Here is a 19,802-nt window from a genome sequence, read left to right as displayed (position 1 = left end):
CTCTCCACTGGAATCAATGGGGCCAGATCCCAGCTGGTGTCAATGGGCGTCTCTCCATTGCAGTCAATGGGGCCAGATCCCAGCTGGTGTCAATGGGCGTCTCTCCTTTGGAGTCAATGGGGCCGGATCCCCAGCTGGTGTCAAGGGCGTCTCTCCATTGGAGTCAATGGGGCCAGACCCCAGCTGGTGTCAATGGGCGTCTCTCCTTTGGAGTCAATGGGGCCAGATCCCAGCTGGTGTCAACAGGTGTCTCTCCACTGGAATCAATGGGGCCAGATCCCAGCTGGTGTCAATGGGCGTCTCTCCATTGCAGTCAATGGGGCCAGATCCCCAGCTGGTGTCAATGGGCGTCTCTCCTTTGGAGTCAATGGGGCCGGATCCCCAGCTGGTGTCAATGGGCATCTCTCCATTGGAGTCAATGGGGCCAGATCCCAGCTGGTGTCAACAGGTGTCTCTCCACTGGAATCAATGGGGCCAGATCCCAGCTGGTGTCAAGGGTGTCTCTCCATTGGAGTCAATGGGGCCGGATCCCCAGCTGGTGTCAACGGGCGTCTCTCCATTGGAGTCAATGGGGCCGGATCCCCAGCTGGTGTCAATGGGCGTCTCTACATTGGAGTCAATGGGGCCAGATCCCAGCTGGTGTCAATGGGCGTCTCTCCATTGGAGTCAATGGGGCCAGATCCCAGCTGGTGTCAACAGGTGTCTCTCCACTGGAATCAATGGGGCCAGATCCCAGCTGGTGTCAAGGGTGTCTCTCCATTGGAGTCAATGGGGCCGGATCCCCAGCTGGTGTCAATGGGCGTCTCTCCATTGGAGTCAATGGGGCCGGATCCCCAGCTGGTGTCAATGGGCGTCTCTCCATTGGAGTCAATGGGGCCAGATCCCAGCTGTTGTCAATGGGCGTCTCTCCATTGGAGTCAATGGGGCCAGACCCCAGCTGGTATCAATGGGCGTCTCTCCTTTGGAGTCAATGGGGCCGGATCCCCAGCAGGTGTGGTTCCCCATTGCTCCATCTGTTTGGTGTATGTTCTCAGGATGCCGGCGAGCATTTGGCTGTGGAGATGCTGTGGCCTGTTCCTGCGGGGGCACTCAGTGGTGGGTGTCTGGGGGAGGGGTTCTCATCACGGGGCAGCTGGAGGGGTGGCGCCTCTGGGTGTTAGATGGCTGTGCTGTTCTCTATGTTAGGGGGATACATGTAGCTGTAGCTCAGAGCTAGTGACTGGTTCCTCTCCTCAATTTCCCGGGAGATCTCTGCTAGGCGATCCTGGAAGGCAGCCATGAGCTGCTTTGGCCCGTGTTCGGTAAAGTGCTCCTCAGGGTATGTCCCCAGGGGTCTCTGGAAGGGAACAGGGAGAGTGGTGAATACAGAGGCATCAAAATCACTGAACCCCCCCCCCCCAGGATCAGCTCCAGGGCTGCATTCTTATTACTCCAAGGCTGGAGTAGAGAAGAGAGGTTTTCTCGGGGGATTGAGATTGCAAAGGCAAGGGCTGGGGCACTGACTGGTGGAGCTTTGCACGCGAGAGAAACAGACACTGAAGCAGCACAGAGCCAAGGAGACAGCCGGAACAAGCTTTGGGGGTGTGGCTCCGGACAAAGCTGAGAGAGAGAGAACGTTTTTGGGCTGAGTGCTAGTTGGAAGGAGGCTTGGAACTGTGAGCAAGGAAATTGCCTTCTGTTCTTTGAGTCCTCCAGACTTTGCAAATAAACACAATTCCAGCAAAGAAACACCTGGGTCCATCACCAATGTCTCCTCCCGATGGAAACAATCCATGCCAGCCCCTGAGTAATCATTTTCCACCCAAACTTTTCTCTTTTTTTTGAGAAAAAATGGACGTTTGGGGACACCAAAATATTTTCTGAATTATCCCTTTTGCCAAAGAGTTAATTTAAAAATAATACTAAAAAAAAATGCGACCCATTTCGAGTTTGCAACCCATTTTCAGTTCCAAATGGCTTTTTGTGTCGAACGTTCTGAAATGTCCACGCACAAAAATGCTCAGAATCGAAAGGAAACGTTGCTTTCGGGTTGAACAACAGGTTGGGTTTGACCCCAAAACGATTCATTTTCAACTTCTCGAAATCACCGACAATGGCAGCGCTATTGTAGCCGTGTTGGTCCCAGGATGTCAGAGAGACAAGATGCCGGAGGGAATATCTTTTATTGGACCAACTTTCCTTGGTGAAAGAGCTCGAAAGTTTGTCTCTCTCACCGACAGAAGTTGGTCCAAGAAGAGATATTCCCTCTCCCACCTTGTCTAACAAACCAAAAAAGTCACAGATTCACCCACCTCTGTCATTGGAGATTTTTAAGAGCAGGTTGATCAGACACCTGTCAAGGATGGTCTAGATCATAGAACCATAGAAGATAAGGGTTGAAAGAGACCTCAGGAGGTATCTACTCCAACCCCCTGCTCAAAGCATGACCAACACCAACTACAGCATAGATAATACTTACACTTGCCTTGAGTGCAGGGGACTGGACTAGGTGACTGTTCAAGGTCCCTTCCAGTCTTACACTTCTACAATTCTAACTGCAGGGTCCAAAATTTTGGTTAAACGGCTTGGGTCAGAAATGTTTAACAATACTCAGGGTGAGCTGGGTCTATGGAGAGAACTGGAGAGTACTTTATGTCTGAACAGTGGTCGAACCCGTGTAGGGAAAGACCTCTCCCCACCTCTTCTGAAAGGCCCCAGGCCTCTAAACAATGATCACATGCATGTCACTTTGGGGACATTTCCTCCCTGCCGGCACAGCGGCCGTCCACCCCCACCATGTCCCGAGAGGGTAACAGGAAAGGGGCTGAAATGCTGGGTCCATGTCCTCAAATCAGCAGCAGGACCAATGGACCTCCTGCTGCTGGACACCAGCTGAGGATCTGGCCCCATTGACTCCAATGGAGAGACGCCCATTGACACCAGCTGGGATCTGGCCCCATTGACTCCAATGGAGAGACGCCCATTGACACCAGCTGGGGATCTGGCCCCATTGACTCCAAAGGAGAGACGCCCATTGACACCAGCTGGGATCTGGCCCCATTGACTCCAATGGAGAGACACCCATTGACACCGGCTGGGAGCTGGCCCCATTGATGCCAGTGGAGAGACGCCCATTGACACCGGCTGGGAGCTGGCCCCATTGATGCCAGTGGAGAGACGCCCATTGACACCAGGTGAGGGGTCTGGCCCCTCTGTGGGTGTTTCAGAGGCAGTGGAGGACACACACCCCTAATCCAATACTGAAGGATTCAGAGTGGGGGCTCCTCTCCCAAAAGACGCCCCCCCCGATCCAGCGTCCCCCCCTTGTCCACCTGTCCCAGCAGCCCCGCTCTCACCATGTCCTGATCCTCATTACGCAGCACCCAGAGGACAGAGAGGATCAGGCTGGTGGTGTTCATCTCGGGGATGGTGTCCAGGAACTCCTTCAGGGTCACCTTGGCCTTGTTCCGGGGCGGCGGCTTCCGCATGGACGACGGGTAATTGGGCATGAAGACTGCCAGCTCGAACTGGGGCCGGGAAAGGGAAGCCAGAGGTTAGCTCCCACCGGGGAGCTTGGCTGGCAAGGTCATGAGAGGACCCAGGAGTCCAGTCCCAGTGACTCCATGATCTCCCTCTGTGCCACCGGGCAAGGCACCAAATGGCTCCGTGACTCAATTTCCCCATCTGTACAAGGGAGGTGATAATTCTTCCCATTGTCTGTTTTATCTACTTAGAGGGTGAGCTCTTTGGGTCAGGGACCATCTCTCACTATGTCACCGTGCAGTGCCTGGCACAACGGGGGACCCGATCTCGGTCAGGGGGGGTCTGTGCAGCACCCGGCATGACTGGGCCCTGATCTCTGTCATGGATTTTCATTTCAATTCATTTTGTTGAAAAATGGAAAAATTACAAAGGAAATGAAAATTTTCTAAAAAAAATTTTCAGAGGGAGGGGACGGAACATGTGCAAGATGCTTGACAAAGCCAGGAATAGAACCCAGGAGTCCTGGCTCCCTCCCCCTCTAACCACTAGACCCCACTCCTCTCCCAGAGCTGGGGAGAGAACCCAGGAGTCCTGGCTCCCAGCCCCTCCTGCTGTAACCACTAAACCCCACTCCCCTCCCAGAGCTGGGGAGAGAACCCAGGAGTCCTGGCTCCCAGCAACTCCACCTGGGCTAGAGTGGACTTTAAGCCACAGTAACTCCTGGGCATGAGTCACCAAGTCTCAGACCCCAAAGTATGGGGCGTACCCAATGGGGCCCAAAGGGCAGGAGGGGACAGACTGGGGCCCAAGGGCAGGGACACTGGTGTAAGGAGAGGAAAGGGGGGAAGGAAAGAGACACCCCCTCCAAGAGGGGGATAGGGCGGGCGGCCCTCACCCACCTGCCCGGCGTTGACCGCAGCGTGATAGGCGGAGCAGGTGAAGATCACCATGGTCAGGTACTTGGTCAGCTCGGCCGCGGTGCCCAGAGTCGAGGGGACGCCTGCCGGGGAGGGATGGACTGGTGAGCATGGGACTGGGCCCCCCTCCCCTGCCCCTGGCTGGGAGCCTCCCGTCTCCGCTCCCCCTGCCAGGGGTGATGCTGGGCCAGTGCAATACCAGCATCACTATTGCGAGTGCACGTGTAACACCGACAGACTCGGCGGGCGGGATCAAACCGGGTCCTCCGGAGCTTAGTGCATGAGCCTCTACCGCGTGAGCTAAAAGCCACGTGGCGGCATGCGGGCGACCCACGGCTGTTGCACGGCAGGCGTCACGCCTAGGCCGTGGCTGATGTTTTCACAAGCGCCTTGGGGTTTGGAGACACCTTGACAGGGGCTGGTTCTTGGGGGTGGGAGGGAGGACCCCTCAGCAGCGCCTGTGACCCTGGGCCCAGAGATTGCTGCCCGCTAGCCGCCCCCCCGGCTCTCACCCGATGCCTGTCGGCTGAGGAATCCCTTGGTGAATATCTCGCCCACCCACGCCTGCAGCTCGTGGTCACTCTGCACCGAGAGGCTGGTCCGGTAGTAGATCCCCACGATGCCGGAGACAAAGCTGGGAGAGTTAAAGGGGAATCGGGTCAGCCCGGACGCCGGGGTCCACGGTGAGAGGCTCTCCCCTAGGACAAGCCAGGGGAGTCCCCCTCCCTCCAGTCTCCACAGAGCTATTCCTGCTCCCCTTCAACTTCACTTCCACGACCCCATCGCTTTTTACCCGCCTTAAGGGGAAGCGACGTGGGGAGGGGGGCGGAGAGGAGCAAGCAGGGGCAGGGCCTCGGGGAAGAGGCGGAATGAGGGAGGAGCCTTGCGGGGGAGGGATGGAGTGGGGGCGGGGCCACGGTGCAAGCACCGGTGGCCTCCCTACTTCTAGGGAGTTTCTGGCGCTCCTGGTTTGGGCTGGAACTTTTGGGGGGTACAAAATGAAGTGGCGGTGACCCTGAAAGAGTTTGCAAATGAATTCGGTGTTGCCAGATCTTGTTTCTGAAAAAACAAACCATCCGAAAATCTGGAAACCTCCCCGAACAATTAAATTTTGTTGTTGTTCAAAAAGTCCTGGAAATTAATTTTTTTTTAAAAAATCAAAAAAGTTTCGAAATGGTCCAAATGGAAACAAATCAGATCAACTGACACAAAACAAAATGTTTCATTTGACCTGAAAGGAATTTTATTTTTGGGGTGTGATTTTTCGAGGGGCTGAACATTTTGAAAATTGTCAGTTTGGGGCCAACCTAAAACTATTTTATTTAATTAATTTATTTATTTATACTTTCCAAAATTGCCAACCCACCAAAAAAAACCCCTTAGTCCTTTGACCATGTGGGCACTTTGGAAAATGTTACCCTCTAAATGGAGACTTGCCCCGGGTTAAGCACAGAAGTGAATTTAAAGCAAGTTAATTGAACTTAGAGGTTTTTAAGGCCCTGGGTGGGATGATTTCATAGAATCATAGAATCATAGAAGATCAGGGTTGGAAGGGAACCTCAGGAGGCATCTAGTCCAACCCCCTGCTCAAAGCAGGACCAACCCCAACTAAATCATCCCAGCCAGGGCTTTGTCAAGCCTGACCTTAAAACCTCTAAGGATGGAGATTCCACCACCTCCCTGGGGAACCCATTCCGGTGCTTCACCACCCTCCTAGTGAAATAGTGTTTCCTAATGTCCAACCTAGGCCTCCCCCACTGCAACTTGAGACCACTACTCAAGATTTAGTTCGGGTTGGTCCTGCTTTGAGCAGGGGGTTGGACTAGATACCTCCTGAGGTCTCTTCCAACCTTGATCGTCTATGGTTCTATGAACTGGCAGCAGATCCTGGGGCTCACGGTCTCATTTTGGCTGTTCTTCGATTGGGGTCACGTTGAAGTGGTTTCAGTGAAAGTGAATTAAGAGCATCCACATAGGGGGTTTGTCACTAAAACCGGACTGAAATCTGATTTCAGCTATCAACGGGCCCAACTTTGTGTGGTAAAGGATGTTCGCTGGATCCCAGCAGAACAAGCCCAGTACGCAGGGCTCCCTCCCACACAAGACCTGGACTCCCAGGGGGCTCTGCCCCTGACCCCCTCCACACTCAGCGCCCCAACACTTTGCCCCCTCTGATTTCACTAGGTCTAACCCCTTCCCCTACACTTGCCTTCATCTCTCCTCCCCACACCCCCCCCCCAGCACCCCCTTCACCTCTCTATAGCTGCCCAGATCTTGAGCCCATCATCCCTGTAGCAGTAGCTCTGGAGCGAGCCGACGCCGCGCTCCTGGATGTCATCGGGCAGGCAGAGCATGGTGTAGGTCAGGCTCTCCAGGCCCTTGCGGAGAAGCTCGGCGAGGCCTGGACGCCCGGTCGCTATGGCCTGTGGAATATAGACCCGGCCCGGGCCCGCTGGGAGTTACTGCCACGGAGCAGCAGGCCCCAGGGGAGGGGGGTAGGACACTGGAATTGCGTTAATTCCCCAGGGTCTGGGGCAGCGCTGGGAATCAAACTTACGAAATCCTTTGGTGACAATTTATTTTCCCTCCCAAAATATGTTCACTAATGAAAGTGACCAGGAAAATAAAAGGAAATGGGGACACGGGGGACAAAAGGAAGAACGAAAAGAAGGGAAAAAGGGAGGAAAGCAGGAAAAACTAAGAAAGATGAACAATGGGGGAAAACAAGAAAAAAAACAAGAAAAAGAAGTGAAAAAATAAGAAAAAAGGGGAAAAGAGGGGGGAAGAACAAGGAAAAGGGGAAACCCAAGAAAAAATGGAAAAACCAAGAAAAAACAGACAAATCAAGAAAAAGAAGTGAAGAGAGAAACAAAGAAAAAGGGAAAACCCCAGGGGAAAAAATGGAAAATCCAAGAAAAAAATGGAAAAAACCCCCCCAAGAAAAACCAGACAAACCAAGAGAAAAAAGGGAAAAGAGAAAAAAAAAAAAACAAGAAAAAAGGGAAAACCCAAGAACAAAACGGGAAAACCCAGGAAAAAGTGGGGTGGGGGAGAGGAGCCGGGAAAACAGGGAAAGGACGAAGTCGGGGAATCTCAGGGAAAAGAAGCAAAAGGCAACAAAGGAAGGAAAATCACGATTATGAAGGAAAATGCCATAAAAATGCCATGAACTTTTTTTTTGAAAACCGACCATTTTAAGTGCAAAACCTTTAATTTTTCCCCACTGGCCATTTTTCAGTGAAAAAAATGTTCCCTCTCCCTGCCTCGCCCTGATCAGAGGCAGGAAACTGCGGTTCGGGCCATGCCCACAAAAGGGCTAATTGTGCTTGGGTTGAAGTGGTTCCAGTGAAAGTGAATTAAGAGCGTCCACACGGGGGGGTGTCACTAAATGAGACTGAAATCTGATCTCAGTTATCAACGGGCCCAACTTTGTGTGGAAAAGGATGTTCGCTGGATCCCAGATGTGAGGTGGCCAATGAGCGCCAACCACCAGGAGGAGCTGCTTCTGCCTTGCGTTTGATTGGCTGAGCAGGCTGGGGGGCGGAGCTGGGTTGGTGGAGTTTGGGAGGGGCAGTGGTGTAGTTGATTTGATGGGCAGTTTGGTCATTCTCCCTCCTTTCTGAACAAGCTATGGGAGGCAGTGTGGCCTAGGGGCTAGCACCCGGGGCTAGCACCCAGCTCTCCCTGGTTCTACCAAAGGCATGCTGAGTGACCTTAGGCAAATAAGTCCCTGCCTTCTGCCTCAGTTTCCCCATCTGTAAAATGAAGCTAATGCTCCTGATGTCCTTTGTAAAGTGCTTCGAGATCTAGGGGTGAAAAGCACCAGCTACAAGCAAGGGATTATATTATTATTATGAGACGATCCGCTCTTTACCCGATCGAATACTCCCCCGGAGCTGATGAGAAAGGTCCGGGCCAGGACATTGATGTGGATGGAGAACCGGATGTGAGGGATCAGGAGCTGGAAGAGAAGAGGTGCAGGGGCTGAAGCAGCTGGAGAGGAGGTGCCAAACACACACAGCTGGGCACTTCTAGAGCACACACACGGCGATACGGGTGACTCCTGTGTATAGCTCCGGGGATATACGCCCGGCTGGGCCCCTCTCAAACTCACGCATTCAAAATCCTACTGGGCTTGTCTGAGCATCACAAAGGCACACACTGGACACCTCTGGGGCATGTGCCCCAGCCAGGCAGAGGAAGAACTGGGCACCCTTGGTCAACTCCCTTAACATGTCCCAGCACCTGCAGAAGTGGGTAGCCAGGAATGGGACTCACCCCACCCCTGATGCCACCTGTTTGATCCTTGCGTAAGGTGCCGGGTGTGGACACTGGCTGCCCGCCGCCTTCCCATTGGCTGACTCCGCAAGCGGAGTGGGGCCGCGCCCACCCATGGACCTGCCCCCCCACAGCAGCTCCGCCCCCCCTCACCTTGTACAGGGGGTGGCACATTGGCAGCTGGCGCTGGGTGGCCACGGAGAAGACCTCGGCCAGCAGGTGGGCGCGGAGCAGGTGGGAGGTGATCTCGTGCAGGTGGAACTCGGAGCTGCGCACCCAGGTCTTGGCCAGAGTCCAGAGCCAGTCGGAGTCACTGGGCAGGAAGATGGGGCTTTCGGGACCTGGGCGCTGGCTGAGCTGTGGGGGAGCTGGGTCAGAGCAATGGGTCCGGTACCCCCGCAGGTCAGAGCAGTGGGCCCATCCAGCCCGGTATCCCCCCCGGATCAGAGCAATGGGCCCACCCAGTCTGGTATCCCCTCTGGGTCAAAGCAATGGGCCCATCCAGCCCGGTATTCCCCCCCCCTCGGATCAGAGCAATGGGCCCATCCAGCTCGGTATCCCCCCTGGATCAGAGCAATGGGCCCACCCAGTCTGGTATCCCCTCTGGGTCAAAGCAATGGGACCATCCAGCCCGCTATTCCCCCCCCCCTCGGATCAGAGCAATAGGCCCACCCAGTCTGGTATCCCCTCTGGATCAAAGCAATGGGCCCATCCAGCCCGGTATTCCCCCCCCCCTTGGATCAGAGGAATGGGCCCATCCAGCTCGGTATCCCCCCTGGATCAGAGCAATGGGCCCACCCCATCTGGTATCCCCTCTGGGTCAAAGCAATGGGCCCATCCAGCCCAGTATCCCCCCCCTTGGATCAGAGGAATGGGCCCATCCAGCTCCTATCCCCACCTCGGATCAGAGCAATGGGCCCATCCAGCCTGGTATCCCCCCTGCCCCTCGGATCAGAGCAGTGGGCCCATCCAGCTCGGTATCCCCCCTGGATCAGAGCAATGGGCCCATCCAGCCCGGTATCCCCCCCCCCCTCGGATCAGAGCAGTGGGCCCATCCAGCTCGGTATCCCCCCTGGATCAGAGCAATGGGCCCATCCAGCCCGGTATCCCCCCCCCCTCGGATCAGAGGAATGGGCCCATCCAGCTCCTGTCCCCGCCTCGGATCAGAGCAATGGGCCCATCCAGCCCGGTATCCCCCCTGGATCAGAGCAATGGGCCCACCCAGTCTGGTATCCCCCCTGGATCAGACCAATGGGCCCATCCAGCCGGTATTCCCCCCCCACCCTTGGATCAGAGCAATGGGCCCATCCAGCTCGGTATCCCCCCTGGATCACAGCAATGGGCCCATCCAGCCCAGTATTCCCCCATGGTCAGTGCAATGGGCCCATCCAGCCCCATATCCCCCCAGTGAACCCATTCACCCACTGGATCAGAGCAATGGGTCCATTGGGTCTGTGCAGCGCCTGGCACACTCGGGCCCTGCCCACAATAATAATTGTGCCTTTTGCAATGCTGGAGCCCAGTTGCTCCCTAGCTGCAGGGGGGGCCAGGTGGCTCAGGAGGGGCCCTGATAACCCCCCGCTCAGGCGCTGGCGAGCAGAGAAACCCCTCACCTGGATGGCCAAGGGGACGACCTCCCCGCTGGGTTTCTGGTGCAGCAGGCACAGGGGCGCGGCGATGTACTGCTGGTGACCATTCACTCTAGTGGTGGGAATGTCTTCCAGGAGCTTGTAATCTGCTAGATAGATGCTCCCTCTCTGTCACGCAGAGCAGAGGAGGGTCAGTGCCCCGCTCCCAGGGCTGTGAGCTTCCCTTCAGCAGTGTCCCAGCAAGCAACACACATAGAACTTACCCAGTATTAAAATGCAGCCACCTCTGGGGCGGGGCGGCTGGTTATACAGGGATCCCTCACCCAGCACTGAGATGCAGCCACTTCTGAGGCGGGGCGGCTGGTTACTCAGGGACCCCTTGCCTGGAGCGGAGATGCAGCCACCTCTGGGGTGGGGCGGCTGGTTACCCAGACCCAGCTATGCTACAAACAATTTAGTTTGGGAAGAGAGCACTGGGCTCCCACCAGCAGGAGTTCACGGGGAAGGAGGGCAGGACGGACTCGGCAGGGCTGGGACTCAGCCAGGCTCTGATTATTTACGGTGGGGGGGGGGGTGTTGTTACCTGCAGCTCCTCCTGGAGGCTGGTGGATTCCCCCAGGGAGCCGGCCACCATCTCCTGCGTCACGGGGAAGTTCTCGGGGAGCACCGTGCATTTCCGGATCAGAACGGGGTTGATCCCGTTCAGATACTGGTACCCGAAGAAAGCATCTTCCTGCCAGTGCTCAATGACGTACTCTGGGGATACAGACACATGCCAGCCCTTGAAATAAAACCCCATCGCCTGGGGAGGGGAGTGGGGTCTGGTGGTTAGAGCAGGGGGCTGCAAGCCAGGACTCCTGGGTTGTCTCCCTGGCTCTGGGAGGGAAGTGGTGTCTAGTGGTGAGAGCAGGGGACTGGGAGCCAGGACTCCTGGATTCTTTCCCTGGGTCTATGGGGGGAGTGGGGTCTAGTGGTGAGAGTGGGGGGGCGGGGGCGGGAGAGAGAACCAGGACTCCTGGGTCCTTTCCCTGGCCCTATGTGGGGAGGGGTGTAGTGTGGAGCTGGGAGCCAGGACTCCTGGGTTCTCTCCCCGCCTCTGGGAGCAGAGTAGGGACTAACCGTTAGAGCAGGGGAGGGGGAGAGGACTCCTGGTTTTTTTACCCTGGCTCTAGGAGGGGAGTGGAGCTGAGTGGTCAGAAGGGGGTGGGGGCTGGGAGCCAGGACTCCTGGGTTCTCTCTCAAGCTCTGGGAGGGGAGTGGGGTCTAGTGGTTAGAGTGGGGGGGCTGGGAGTCCTGAGGGGAGCCCTGGTGGGGGGCAGAGGGTGGCAGGACCAGTTGTCCTGGAGGGGCTGTGTGTTGGCTCAGCACCCCACAGATGACGCAGGGAAGGAAGGGGGGGTCCCGGCGCCAGGGGGTCGCCCTGTGCTGGCGTTGGCTCCCCGCCCCTCCGCACAGCGCTTGGAGCAGCACGGACCTGAGATCGGGCTCTGATAGAACCAGAAAATCTTGGAGATGTCAGTTAATGTCTCCCAGGAGTACGGCCGGTCCAGGAACCCCTTCAGCTTGGACTCCAGCAGCCTGCGGGGACAGGGAGCCGGGCTCAGAGACGCTGTGTGTGCCCTCTGCCTGGACCCTCTGTCCCCCTTCACACCCCTGTCTCTATTCGTCCCCATCCACACCCTCTGTCTGTCCCCCTCACACCCCCTTACCCCATCCACACCCTCTGTCTTTCCTCCCTCACACCCCTCTGACCCCATACACACCTTCTGTCTGTCCGCCCCTTCACACCCCTCTCGCCCCATACACACCCTCTCTCTGTCCCCCTCACACCTTCTTACCCCATACACACCCTCTGTCTGTCCCCCCTCACACCCCATACACACCCTCTGTCTGTCCTCCCTCACACACCTCTCACCCCATACACACCCTCTGTCTGTCCCCCTCACACCCCCTTACCCCATCCACACCCTCTGTCTGTCCGCCCCTTCACAACCCTCTGACCCCATACACACCCTCTGTCTGTCCCCCCCACACCCCTCTCACCCCATACACACCCTCTGTCTGTCCCCCTCACACCCCTCTGACCCCATCCACACCCTCTGTCTGTCCGCCCCTTCACACCCCTCTGACCCCATACACACCCTCTGTCTGTCCCCCTCACACCCTTCTGACCCCATACACACCCTCTGTCTGTCCTCCCTCACACCCCTCTGACCCCATACACACCCTCTGTCTGTCCCCCCTCTCACCCCATACACACCCTCTGTCTGTCCTCCCTCACACCCCTCTGACCCCATACACACCCTCTGTCTGTCCCCTTCACACCCCTCTGCCTGGCTGTTCCCATGTGCAGCCTCTGTCCATCCATAAACACCTGTCTGTCTGGCCCCATGTGACCCCTTTTTCCATCCCCATACACCCCATTCTCTCTGTCTCTGATCCAGTGTATACCCTCTGTCTGTCTGATCCCATACACCATACACCAGTCTGTCTCTCCCCAAACTCGCTCTTCTGTCCCACACGCGCCCCTCTGTCTGTCCCCATGTGCACCCTATGTCTGCCTGGCCCCATACACCCCCCTCTGTCTATCCATCCCCTCATGCACCCCTCTGTCTGTCTGTGCCTCCATCACCCCTCTGTCTCTCCCCACACACACCCCTCTGTCTCTCCAGCCCCACACACCCCACCTATCTGTCGCTCCAGCTATGGGTCCAGCCCTTTTCCCAACCTGGCCCCCAGCACTGGACCCAATCGCCAGTGCCACAGATGGGGCAAACCCCTCCCGGGTCCGACTCCCTGGTTCCACATCCCTTAGCCCGAGCACCCCAAGGACCTCACGTTGGGTGACCCCTAGTTCTTGGCTTTCCGGGGCACCGTCCCCCCTTCGGCAGGGCTGTCCGCCTCTCCTGCTCCCAGACACATTCGGCTGCATTACGAGGCATTTTCTCGGCATGGGCCCAGCGAACCCGGGGATTGAGCTGGGGCGGTAGGCCTGTCCCATCTCCGCCACGGCTTATTGCCCTGCCTGTCCTTGCCCCAACCTCACCTCGGAGCAGCAGGAATTTTATATTGACTACCCCGATCTCTGAGGACAATCTGGAATGAACTGATCCCTGCAGAACCTAGATAGATAGATAGACAGATAGACTGGGTGGATGGGGTGTGTGGGGATAGATAGATAAATTGATGGGGTGTGTGGGGATAGATAGATAGATAGATAGATAGATAGATAGATAGATAGATGGGGTGGATGGGGTGTGTGGGGATAGATAGATAGATAGATAGATAGATAGATAGATAGATAGATAGATAGATAGATAGACTGGGTGGATGGGGTGTGTGGCGATAGATAGATAAATTGATGGGGTGTGTGGGGATAGATAGATAGATAGATAGATAGATAGATAGATAGATAGATAGATGGGGTGGATGGTGTGTGTGGAGATAGATAGATAGATAGATAGATAGATGGGGTGGATGGTGTGTGTGGAGATAGATAGATAGATAGATAGATAGATGGGGTGGATGGCGTGTGTGGGGATAGATAGATAGATAGATAGATAGATAGATAGATAGATGGGGTGGATGGGGTGGATGGCGTGTGTGGGGATAGATAGATAGATAGATGGGGTGGATGGCGGGTGTGGGGATAGATAGATAGATAGATAGATAGATAGATAGATAGATAGATAGATAGATGGGGTGGATGGGGTGTGTGGGGATAGATAGATAGATAGATGGGGTGGATGGGGTGTGTGGGGATAGATAGATAGATAGATAGATAGATAGATAGGTAGATAGATAGATGGGGTGGATGGGGTGTGTGGGGATAGATAGGTAGATAGATAGATAGATAGATAGATAGATAGATAGATGGGGTGGATGGGGTGTGTGGGGATAGATAGGTAGATAGATAGATGGGGTGGATGGGGTGTGTGGGGATAGATAGATAGATAGATGGGGTGGATGGGGTGTGTGGGGATAGATAGATAGATAGATAGATAGATAGATAGATCCCCCCTTCAGTTATACAGGAGTCAGGCTGGAGGTGGGGCACAGTTACGGCTAATGAAATAATTTCTGGATCTCCTAATGACAGACACAAAAGGTCAGCTCCTCAAGGATACGTAGGTGCCTAACTCCCCTTTCTTCCAATGGGATTTAGGCACCTCAATCCCTCTGGGGAGCTGGGCCACTTCTCTCGGAAGTGGACTTTCAGCCATGCCCCTCGCCCCGCTGCTTACGCCGCCAAGCCACGCCCGAAGAAAGCAGAGGCCTTGGGGAACGAATACTGGAGGTTGACCTCGGCGGTCATGGCACTGTCAATGTCGGCACACCACGGGGTGCCAGGGATGTACTCCTTCCACCTGTCCCGGGGAAGAGGGCGATTAATAACAAGCCTCTCCGGCTTTGGGTCAGACAATCTCAAAGCACCTTAGAAAAGAGTAGTGTGTCGTTATATCCATTTTACAGGTGGGGAAACTGAGTCACGGAGTGGGTGTGGGGGGGAACTAGCCGTGGCAGAACCCAGGTATCCTGACTCCCCACTCCAGGGCTTTATTCACTGGGCCCCACCGCACCTGGGCCTTAACTAAGACAGCAGCCAGGGCAGGGACTGAGCGCTCCATCAGCTCCAGGAGCAAGCCTGGGTGGCTTAAGCCCTTGGCCCTTCTGGCTCATGCCTCATCCCCCAGACCCCCGTCCCGCCCCCTGGATTTCTTCAATTGCAACAGAAGCTCAGCTTGAGGGTTTTTTAAAAAAAGGTTCGTTCGTTTCTGGCCCCTGGGGCTGCACAGAACGGCTTTAAACCATGACCCAGCTATAACCCACACCGTGACACTGCCTGAGTTTGCAGGGAGCCTGAACCCATTGCTCTGGAGGGGGAGGGGAACTGCCCTTAATGTTCCCCCTTTGACTCACCTATATCTTTCCTGTTGCAGCACCAGCTCCTCGCGGCGGTACTTCTGGAGCAGATAGTGGGAGTCGTCACTAGGGATTTGGGCTGGAGAGAGGACAGAGGGACTATGAAATCTGACCACGCCCTGCAGTGGGGGACGTGTCCCAGACCCCTCTGACCCGATAGGGCTCCCTCGTGCCAGCCTTCTAGCTTCCTGTCTAACCTGATACAGCCACCTTCTCTCTATCCCCAGACTATCTATCTAATCTAATCTAATCTATCTATCTATCCATCCCCATTCACTCCCCCCCTCTATCTACCTATCCCCATCCACCCCCTCTATCTAATCTATCTGTCTGTCTATCCCCATCTGCCCCCTCTATCTGTCTATCTATCTATCCCCATCCACCCCCTCTATCTATCCATCCCCATCCACTCCCCCCATATACCTATCCCCATCCACCCCCTCTATCTAAACTATCTATCTATCTATCCCCATCCACCCCCTCTATCTATCTATCTATCTATCCCCATCCACCTCCTCTATCTATCTATCTATCTATCCCCATCCACCCCATCTATCTATCTGTCTATCTATCCCTATCCACCCCCTCTATCTCTATCCATCCCCATCCACTCCCCCCATCTACCTATCCCCATCCACCCCCTCTATCTAATCTATCTATCTATCTATCTATCTATCCCCATCCACCCCCTCTATCTAATCTATCTATCTATCTATCCCCATCCACCCCCTCTATCTATCTATCTAAGGGATGGATCACTTGATGGTCACCTTTTCTGTTCACTCCCTCTGGGGCACCTGGGATTGGCCACTGTCGGAAGACTGGGCTAGATGGACCTTTGGTCTGACCAATTTTGGCCGTTCTTATGTTCTTTCCCCATACACACCCATCTATCTATCCACCGCCCCACACCCATCTAGCGAGCTAGCTAATCGCTATGATACCTTTCCTCCCTTCCCACTTTTCACGAAAACAAATAAATTATCTCTGCTCGGTTGCTGACCCCTCTCACAGCTCGGGGGCGCCACCAAGCTCCAGCCAGCTGTAAATTGACCCCCGTGGGCTAAACCTGTCTACGGCAGGTGATGCCGGTTGAACTGTGTCCACACGCAAAGATGCACCCACTTAGCTAAACTGGATTTAAAATCACCCACGTGTAGACCAGGCCTCAGGTATCCTGGGCAGTGGGTTTCTCCTGGAGGGGACCGCTAACACCAGGGCCTGGTAGAAATCCAGGAGCCACAGAGATGCACGAGTGGCAACGAGAACGGGAACCCAGGAGTCCAGGCGCACCCGCAGCGGGTCATACCTGTGCTTTCCGCCAGCTCCACGGTGCGGTAGCCCTGAATCCACCGGTAGCAGGGGAAGCGGTAGGTGTCTCCCGCGGGGGACGTCACCCGGACCGTGCTGCAGAACCACGTGCTCTCGGGGAACACGGAATAGGGCTCCTTGTGGAGCCGGATCAGCACGATCGGCCCCAGGGCTCGCTCACTGGGCACCTCGTACTCCCGCACCTGGGGGAGACAGAGCACGGGGAGGGTTCGAGCTCCGGGCACGGAGCCTGCGTCCCCGGCCACTCGGGACGGAGAGCGTTGCACGGGCAGATCTGCGGGTACAGCTCCTTCTTCGCCGTCGCTGGATCCCCAGCTGGTGTCAGTGAGTGTCAATGGGTGTCTCTCCATTGCAATCAACGGGGCCAGATCCTCAGCCCCTTGAAAGCCAATGGGGGATCTGGCCCCATTGACTCCCATGGAGAGACACCCATTGACACCGGCTGGGGGTTTGGCCCCCATTGAGACCAGCTCTTTGGCCCGCTGAACTGTAATCCCCCATTGCCATTTCATCCAAGTGATACAAACATTGAGAGTGTTTATTGACCAGATCCTCAGCTCGTGTAAATAATTGTGCCAGGAGCTGCACAGGCCCCGACTGAGATCAGGGCATAGGCGTGGGAACTAGGGGTGCAGGGGGTGCTGCAGTACCCCTAGGTTTTATGCAGGGCTGCTGGCCCCACGCCCAGGCCTTCGCTCCCCAGCCGGGGCTCTGGTCCTGGCTGCTGGCCCCGTTTCCCGGCCGCTGGCCCCGTGCCTGGGGTCCCGCACCCAACCTCCCACTCCTGGCGCTCTGCTCCCAGGATCTTGGCTGGTGGTCCCATGCCAACCCCCAGACTTTGCCCCCTTACCCCTGTCTGGGTCCCCACCTCCCACAGACACAGTACTGCTGCCGGCCCCAGCTGGCGGGGGGGCGCAGACAGGGGTAACGGGGCTGGCTTTCAGCACCCCCACTATTAAAAGGATTCCAGCACTAATGGATCAGAGCCCCTGTCGCGCCAGGCACTGCCCAGACCCCAACCAAGATCAGGGCCCTGTTGGGCTGGGTGCTGCCCAGACCCCGACCGAGATCAGGGCCCCGTTGTGCCAGGCGCTGCCCAGACCCCGACTGAGATCAGGGCCCCGTTGTGCCAGGCGCAGCCCCAACCACAACCAAGATCAGGGCCCTGTTGTGCCAAGCGCTACCCAGACCCCGACTGAGATCAGGGCCCCATTGTGCCAGGCGCTGCCCAGACCCCGACCGAGATCAGGGCCCCATTGTGCCAGGCGCTGCCCAGACCCCGACCGAGATCAGGGCCCCGTTGTGCCAGGCGCTGCCCAGACCCCGACTGAGATCAGGGCCCCGTTGTGCCAGGTGCTGCCCAGACCCCAACTGAGATCAGGGCCCCGTTGTGCCAGGCGCTGCCCAGACCCCGACTGAGATCAGGGCCCTGTTGTGCCAGGCGCTGTCCAGACCCCGACCGAGATCAGGGCCCCATTGTGCCAGGTGCTGCCCAGACCCTGACTGAGAGATCAGGGCCCCTTTGTGCCAGGCACTGTCCAGACCCCGACCTAGATCAGAGCCCCTTTGTGCCAGGCGCTGCCCAGACCGGACTGAGATCAGGTCCCCGTTGTGCCAGGCGCTGCCCAGACCCCGACTGAGATCAGGGCCCCCTTGTGCCAGGCGCTGCCCAGACCCCGACCGAGATCAGGGCCCCGTTGTGCCAGGCGCTGCCCAGACCCCGACTGAGATCAGGGCCCCCTTGTGCCAGGCGCTGCCCAGACCCCGACCGAGATCAGGGCCCCGTTGTACCAGGCGCTGCCCAGACCTACAAGTAGAGACCATCCCGGGCCTAGACCCCCAGTGCTAGGTGAGGGTGCAGCCTGAAGACTACAGCTGGTACAGTTCAGCCCTGCGGGCCGCTGACGCTCCCATGGAAATCCCCAGCATCCGGGCTGCAGCCCCCCTCACTCTCCCCACTGTGGGGCAGGGGTCCGAGGAAGGGCTGGGGCCTCCCCTCCCAGCCCACAGCACTGGAATTCCATCAGGAGCTCCCACCCCGCCCCGTCAGGCTAGCATGAGGGCACCCCAGCCCTACCTCCCCCCCCCCGCCCCCGGCAGCTGCATGTGAGTGAGTCAGCCTGGTCTGGCCCGGCATCAACCAGGCTCCGATGGAGACGCGAGATCCCGCTCCTCTCGTCTGAGGACTCGAGCGCCACCTAAACCCAAAGGCAGGGTCATTCTCCCCCATTGTACCCCCTGGGGAAACTGAGGCACGACCGCTGGCCTCTGGGGGCAGAGCCATAAATAGAACCCAGGGGTCCAGAGCCCCAGCCAGGCCCTCAAACTATTGCTCCTCTCTTCCTGAATGGATCTCCGCCCCTGCCCCCCTGCAGAAGGAACCCCCTAAAATACTCACTGATCCCGGCTGAAAGTCCAACCCGTATCGGTCCAGCACATGCTTGGGGCTTTCCCCGTCGGTGCCCACCAGGGTGATGGAGATGGTGTCAAAAGTGCCAGCCAGGGCGCCCTGGCCGGTGGACACCTGGACTTTGTAGACGGCCATCAGGGATGGGCTGGGGGCCGGGCTGCTCCCAGGCAATGAGGGGGCTCCTGGCTCCAAGGGGCGGATAGTCTGGGGAGCCCGTCCCGACGGTGCAGCTGGGAGTTCTCGCTCGCGGGGAGCTGGCTGGGTGACCTCTGCTTATTCACCGGCTGGCTTGGGACGGAGGCCAAGCGGGAGCGGAGGAGGCGGGGAATGCAGCGCCCCCAGGCTGAGCCCCGCCTGGCACTTCCACATCACCCCACACCTCGCTGCACCCGTGATGAGGGCCATGCCCCGAGCACAGGGGGAGGGCGGCGCCAGCTGGCACACGGAGAGCTTCCATGGGGCGCTCCAGAGCCTAGGGCTTGCCACAGACTGGGGGATGGATCGATAGAGTCATACAAGCCAGGGGTGGGGGGGTCTGATCTCAGCTGGGGTCTGGGCAGCACCTGGCACGACGGGGCCCTGATCTCGGTCCGGGGGTTGCCAACTTTCTAATCCCGCAAAACCGAACACCCTAGCCCTGCCCCGGCCCTGAGGCCCCGCCCCCTGCCCCACCCCTTCCAGGGGCCCTGCCCCCGCCCACTCACTACATTCCTCGTTCCTCAGTGGCTCTCTCTCCCTCACTCACTTTCACTGGGCTGGGGCAGGGGGTTGGGGTGCGGGAGGGGGTGAGGGCTCCAGCTGGGGGTGCAGGCTCTGGGGTGGGCCTGGGGATGAGGGGATTGGGGTGCAGCAGGTGGCTCCAGGCTGGGGGGGTGCGACAGGGGGGTTCAG

The 19,802-nt window shown here is 57.2% G+C and overlaps 1 protein-coding gene across 1 annotated transcript; it reads right to left on the bottom strand.

Annotated features, from left to right (window-relative positions):
• Positions 1-914: 914 nt before the first annotated feature.
• LOC141979016 (hydroperoxide isomerase ALOXE3-like) lies at positions 915-19,076 on the bottom strand. Its single transcript, XM_074941472.1, has 14 exons — positions 18,900-19,076; positions 16,479-16,683; positions 15,167-15,248; positions 14,491-14,613; positions 11,721-11,824; positions 10,830-11,002; positions 10,271-10,414; positions 8,811-9,014; positions 8,254-8,340; positions 6,633-6,802; positions 4,892-5,013; positions 4,362-4,462; positions 3,336-3,506; positions 915-1,336 (listed from the first exon to the last, which is right to left on the bottom strand). The coding sequence occupies exons 1-14, from the start codon at positions 19,044-19,046 to the stop codon at positions 1,157-1,159; spliced, it is 2,013 nt and encodes a 670-aa protein (XP_074797573.1). The 5' UTR covers positions 19,047-19,076; the 3' UTR covers positions 915-1,156.
• Positions 19,077-19,802: the final 726 nt, after the last annotated feature.

Source organism: Natator depressus, chromosome 28 (assembly GCF_965152275.1).
Source record: "Natator depressus isolate rNatDep1 chromosome 28, rNatDep2.hap1, whole genome shotgun sequence".
Taxonomy (NCBI): Eukaryota; Metazoa; Chordata; order Testudines; family Cheloniidae; genus Natator; species Natator depressus.
The sequence above is the reverse complement of the archived record's forward strand: the minus strand, read 5'-3'. Positions and strand labels throughout refer to the sequence as shown.

Coding starts and splice junctions, on each gene's coding strand:
- LOC141979016 (XM_074941472.1), bottom strand. CDS start 19,046: ATGGCCGTCTACAAAGTCCAGGTGTCCACCGGCCAGGGCGCCCTGGCT. Junction 4,463..4,891: donor CCTCAGCCGACAGGCATCGG/GTGAGAGCCGGG, acceptor CCTCCCCGGCAG/GCGTCCCCTCGACTCTGGGC. Junction 3,507..4,361: donor CTGCGGTCAACGCCGGGCAG/GTGGGTGAGGGC, acceptor TCCCGGCCCCAG/TTCGAGCTGGCAGTCTTCAT.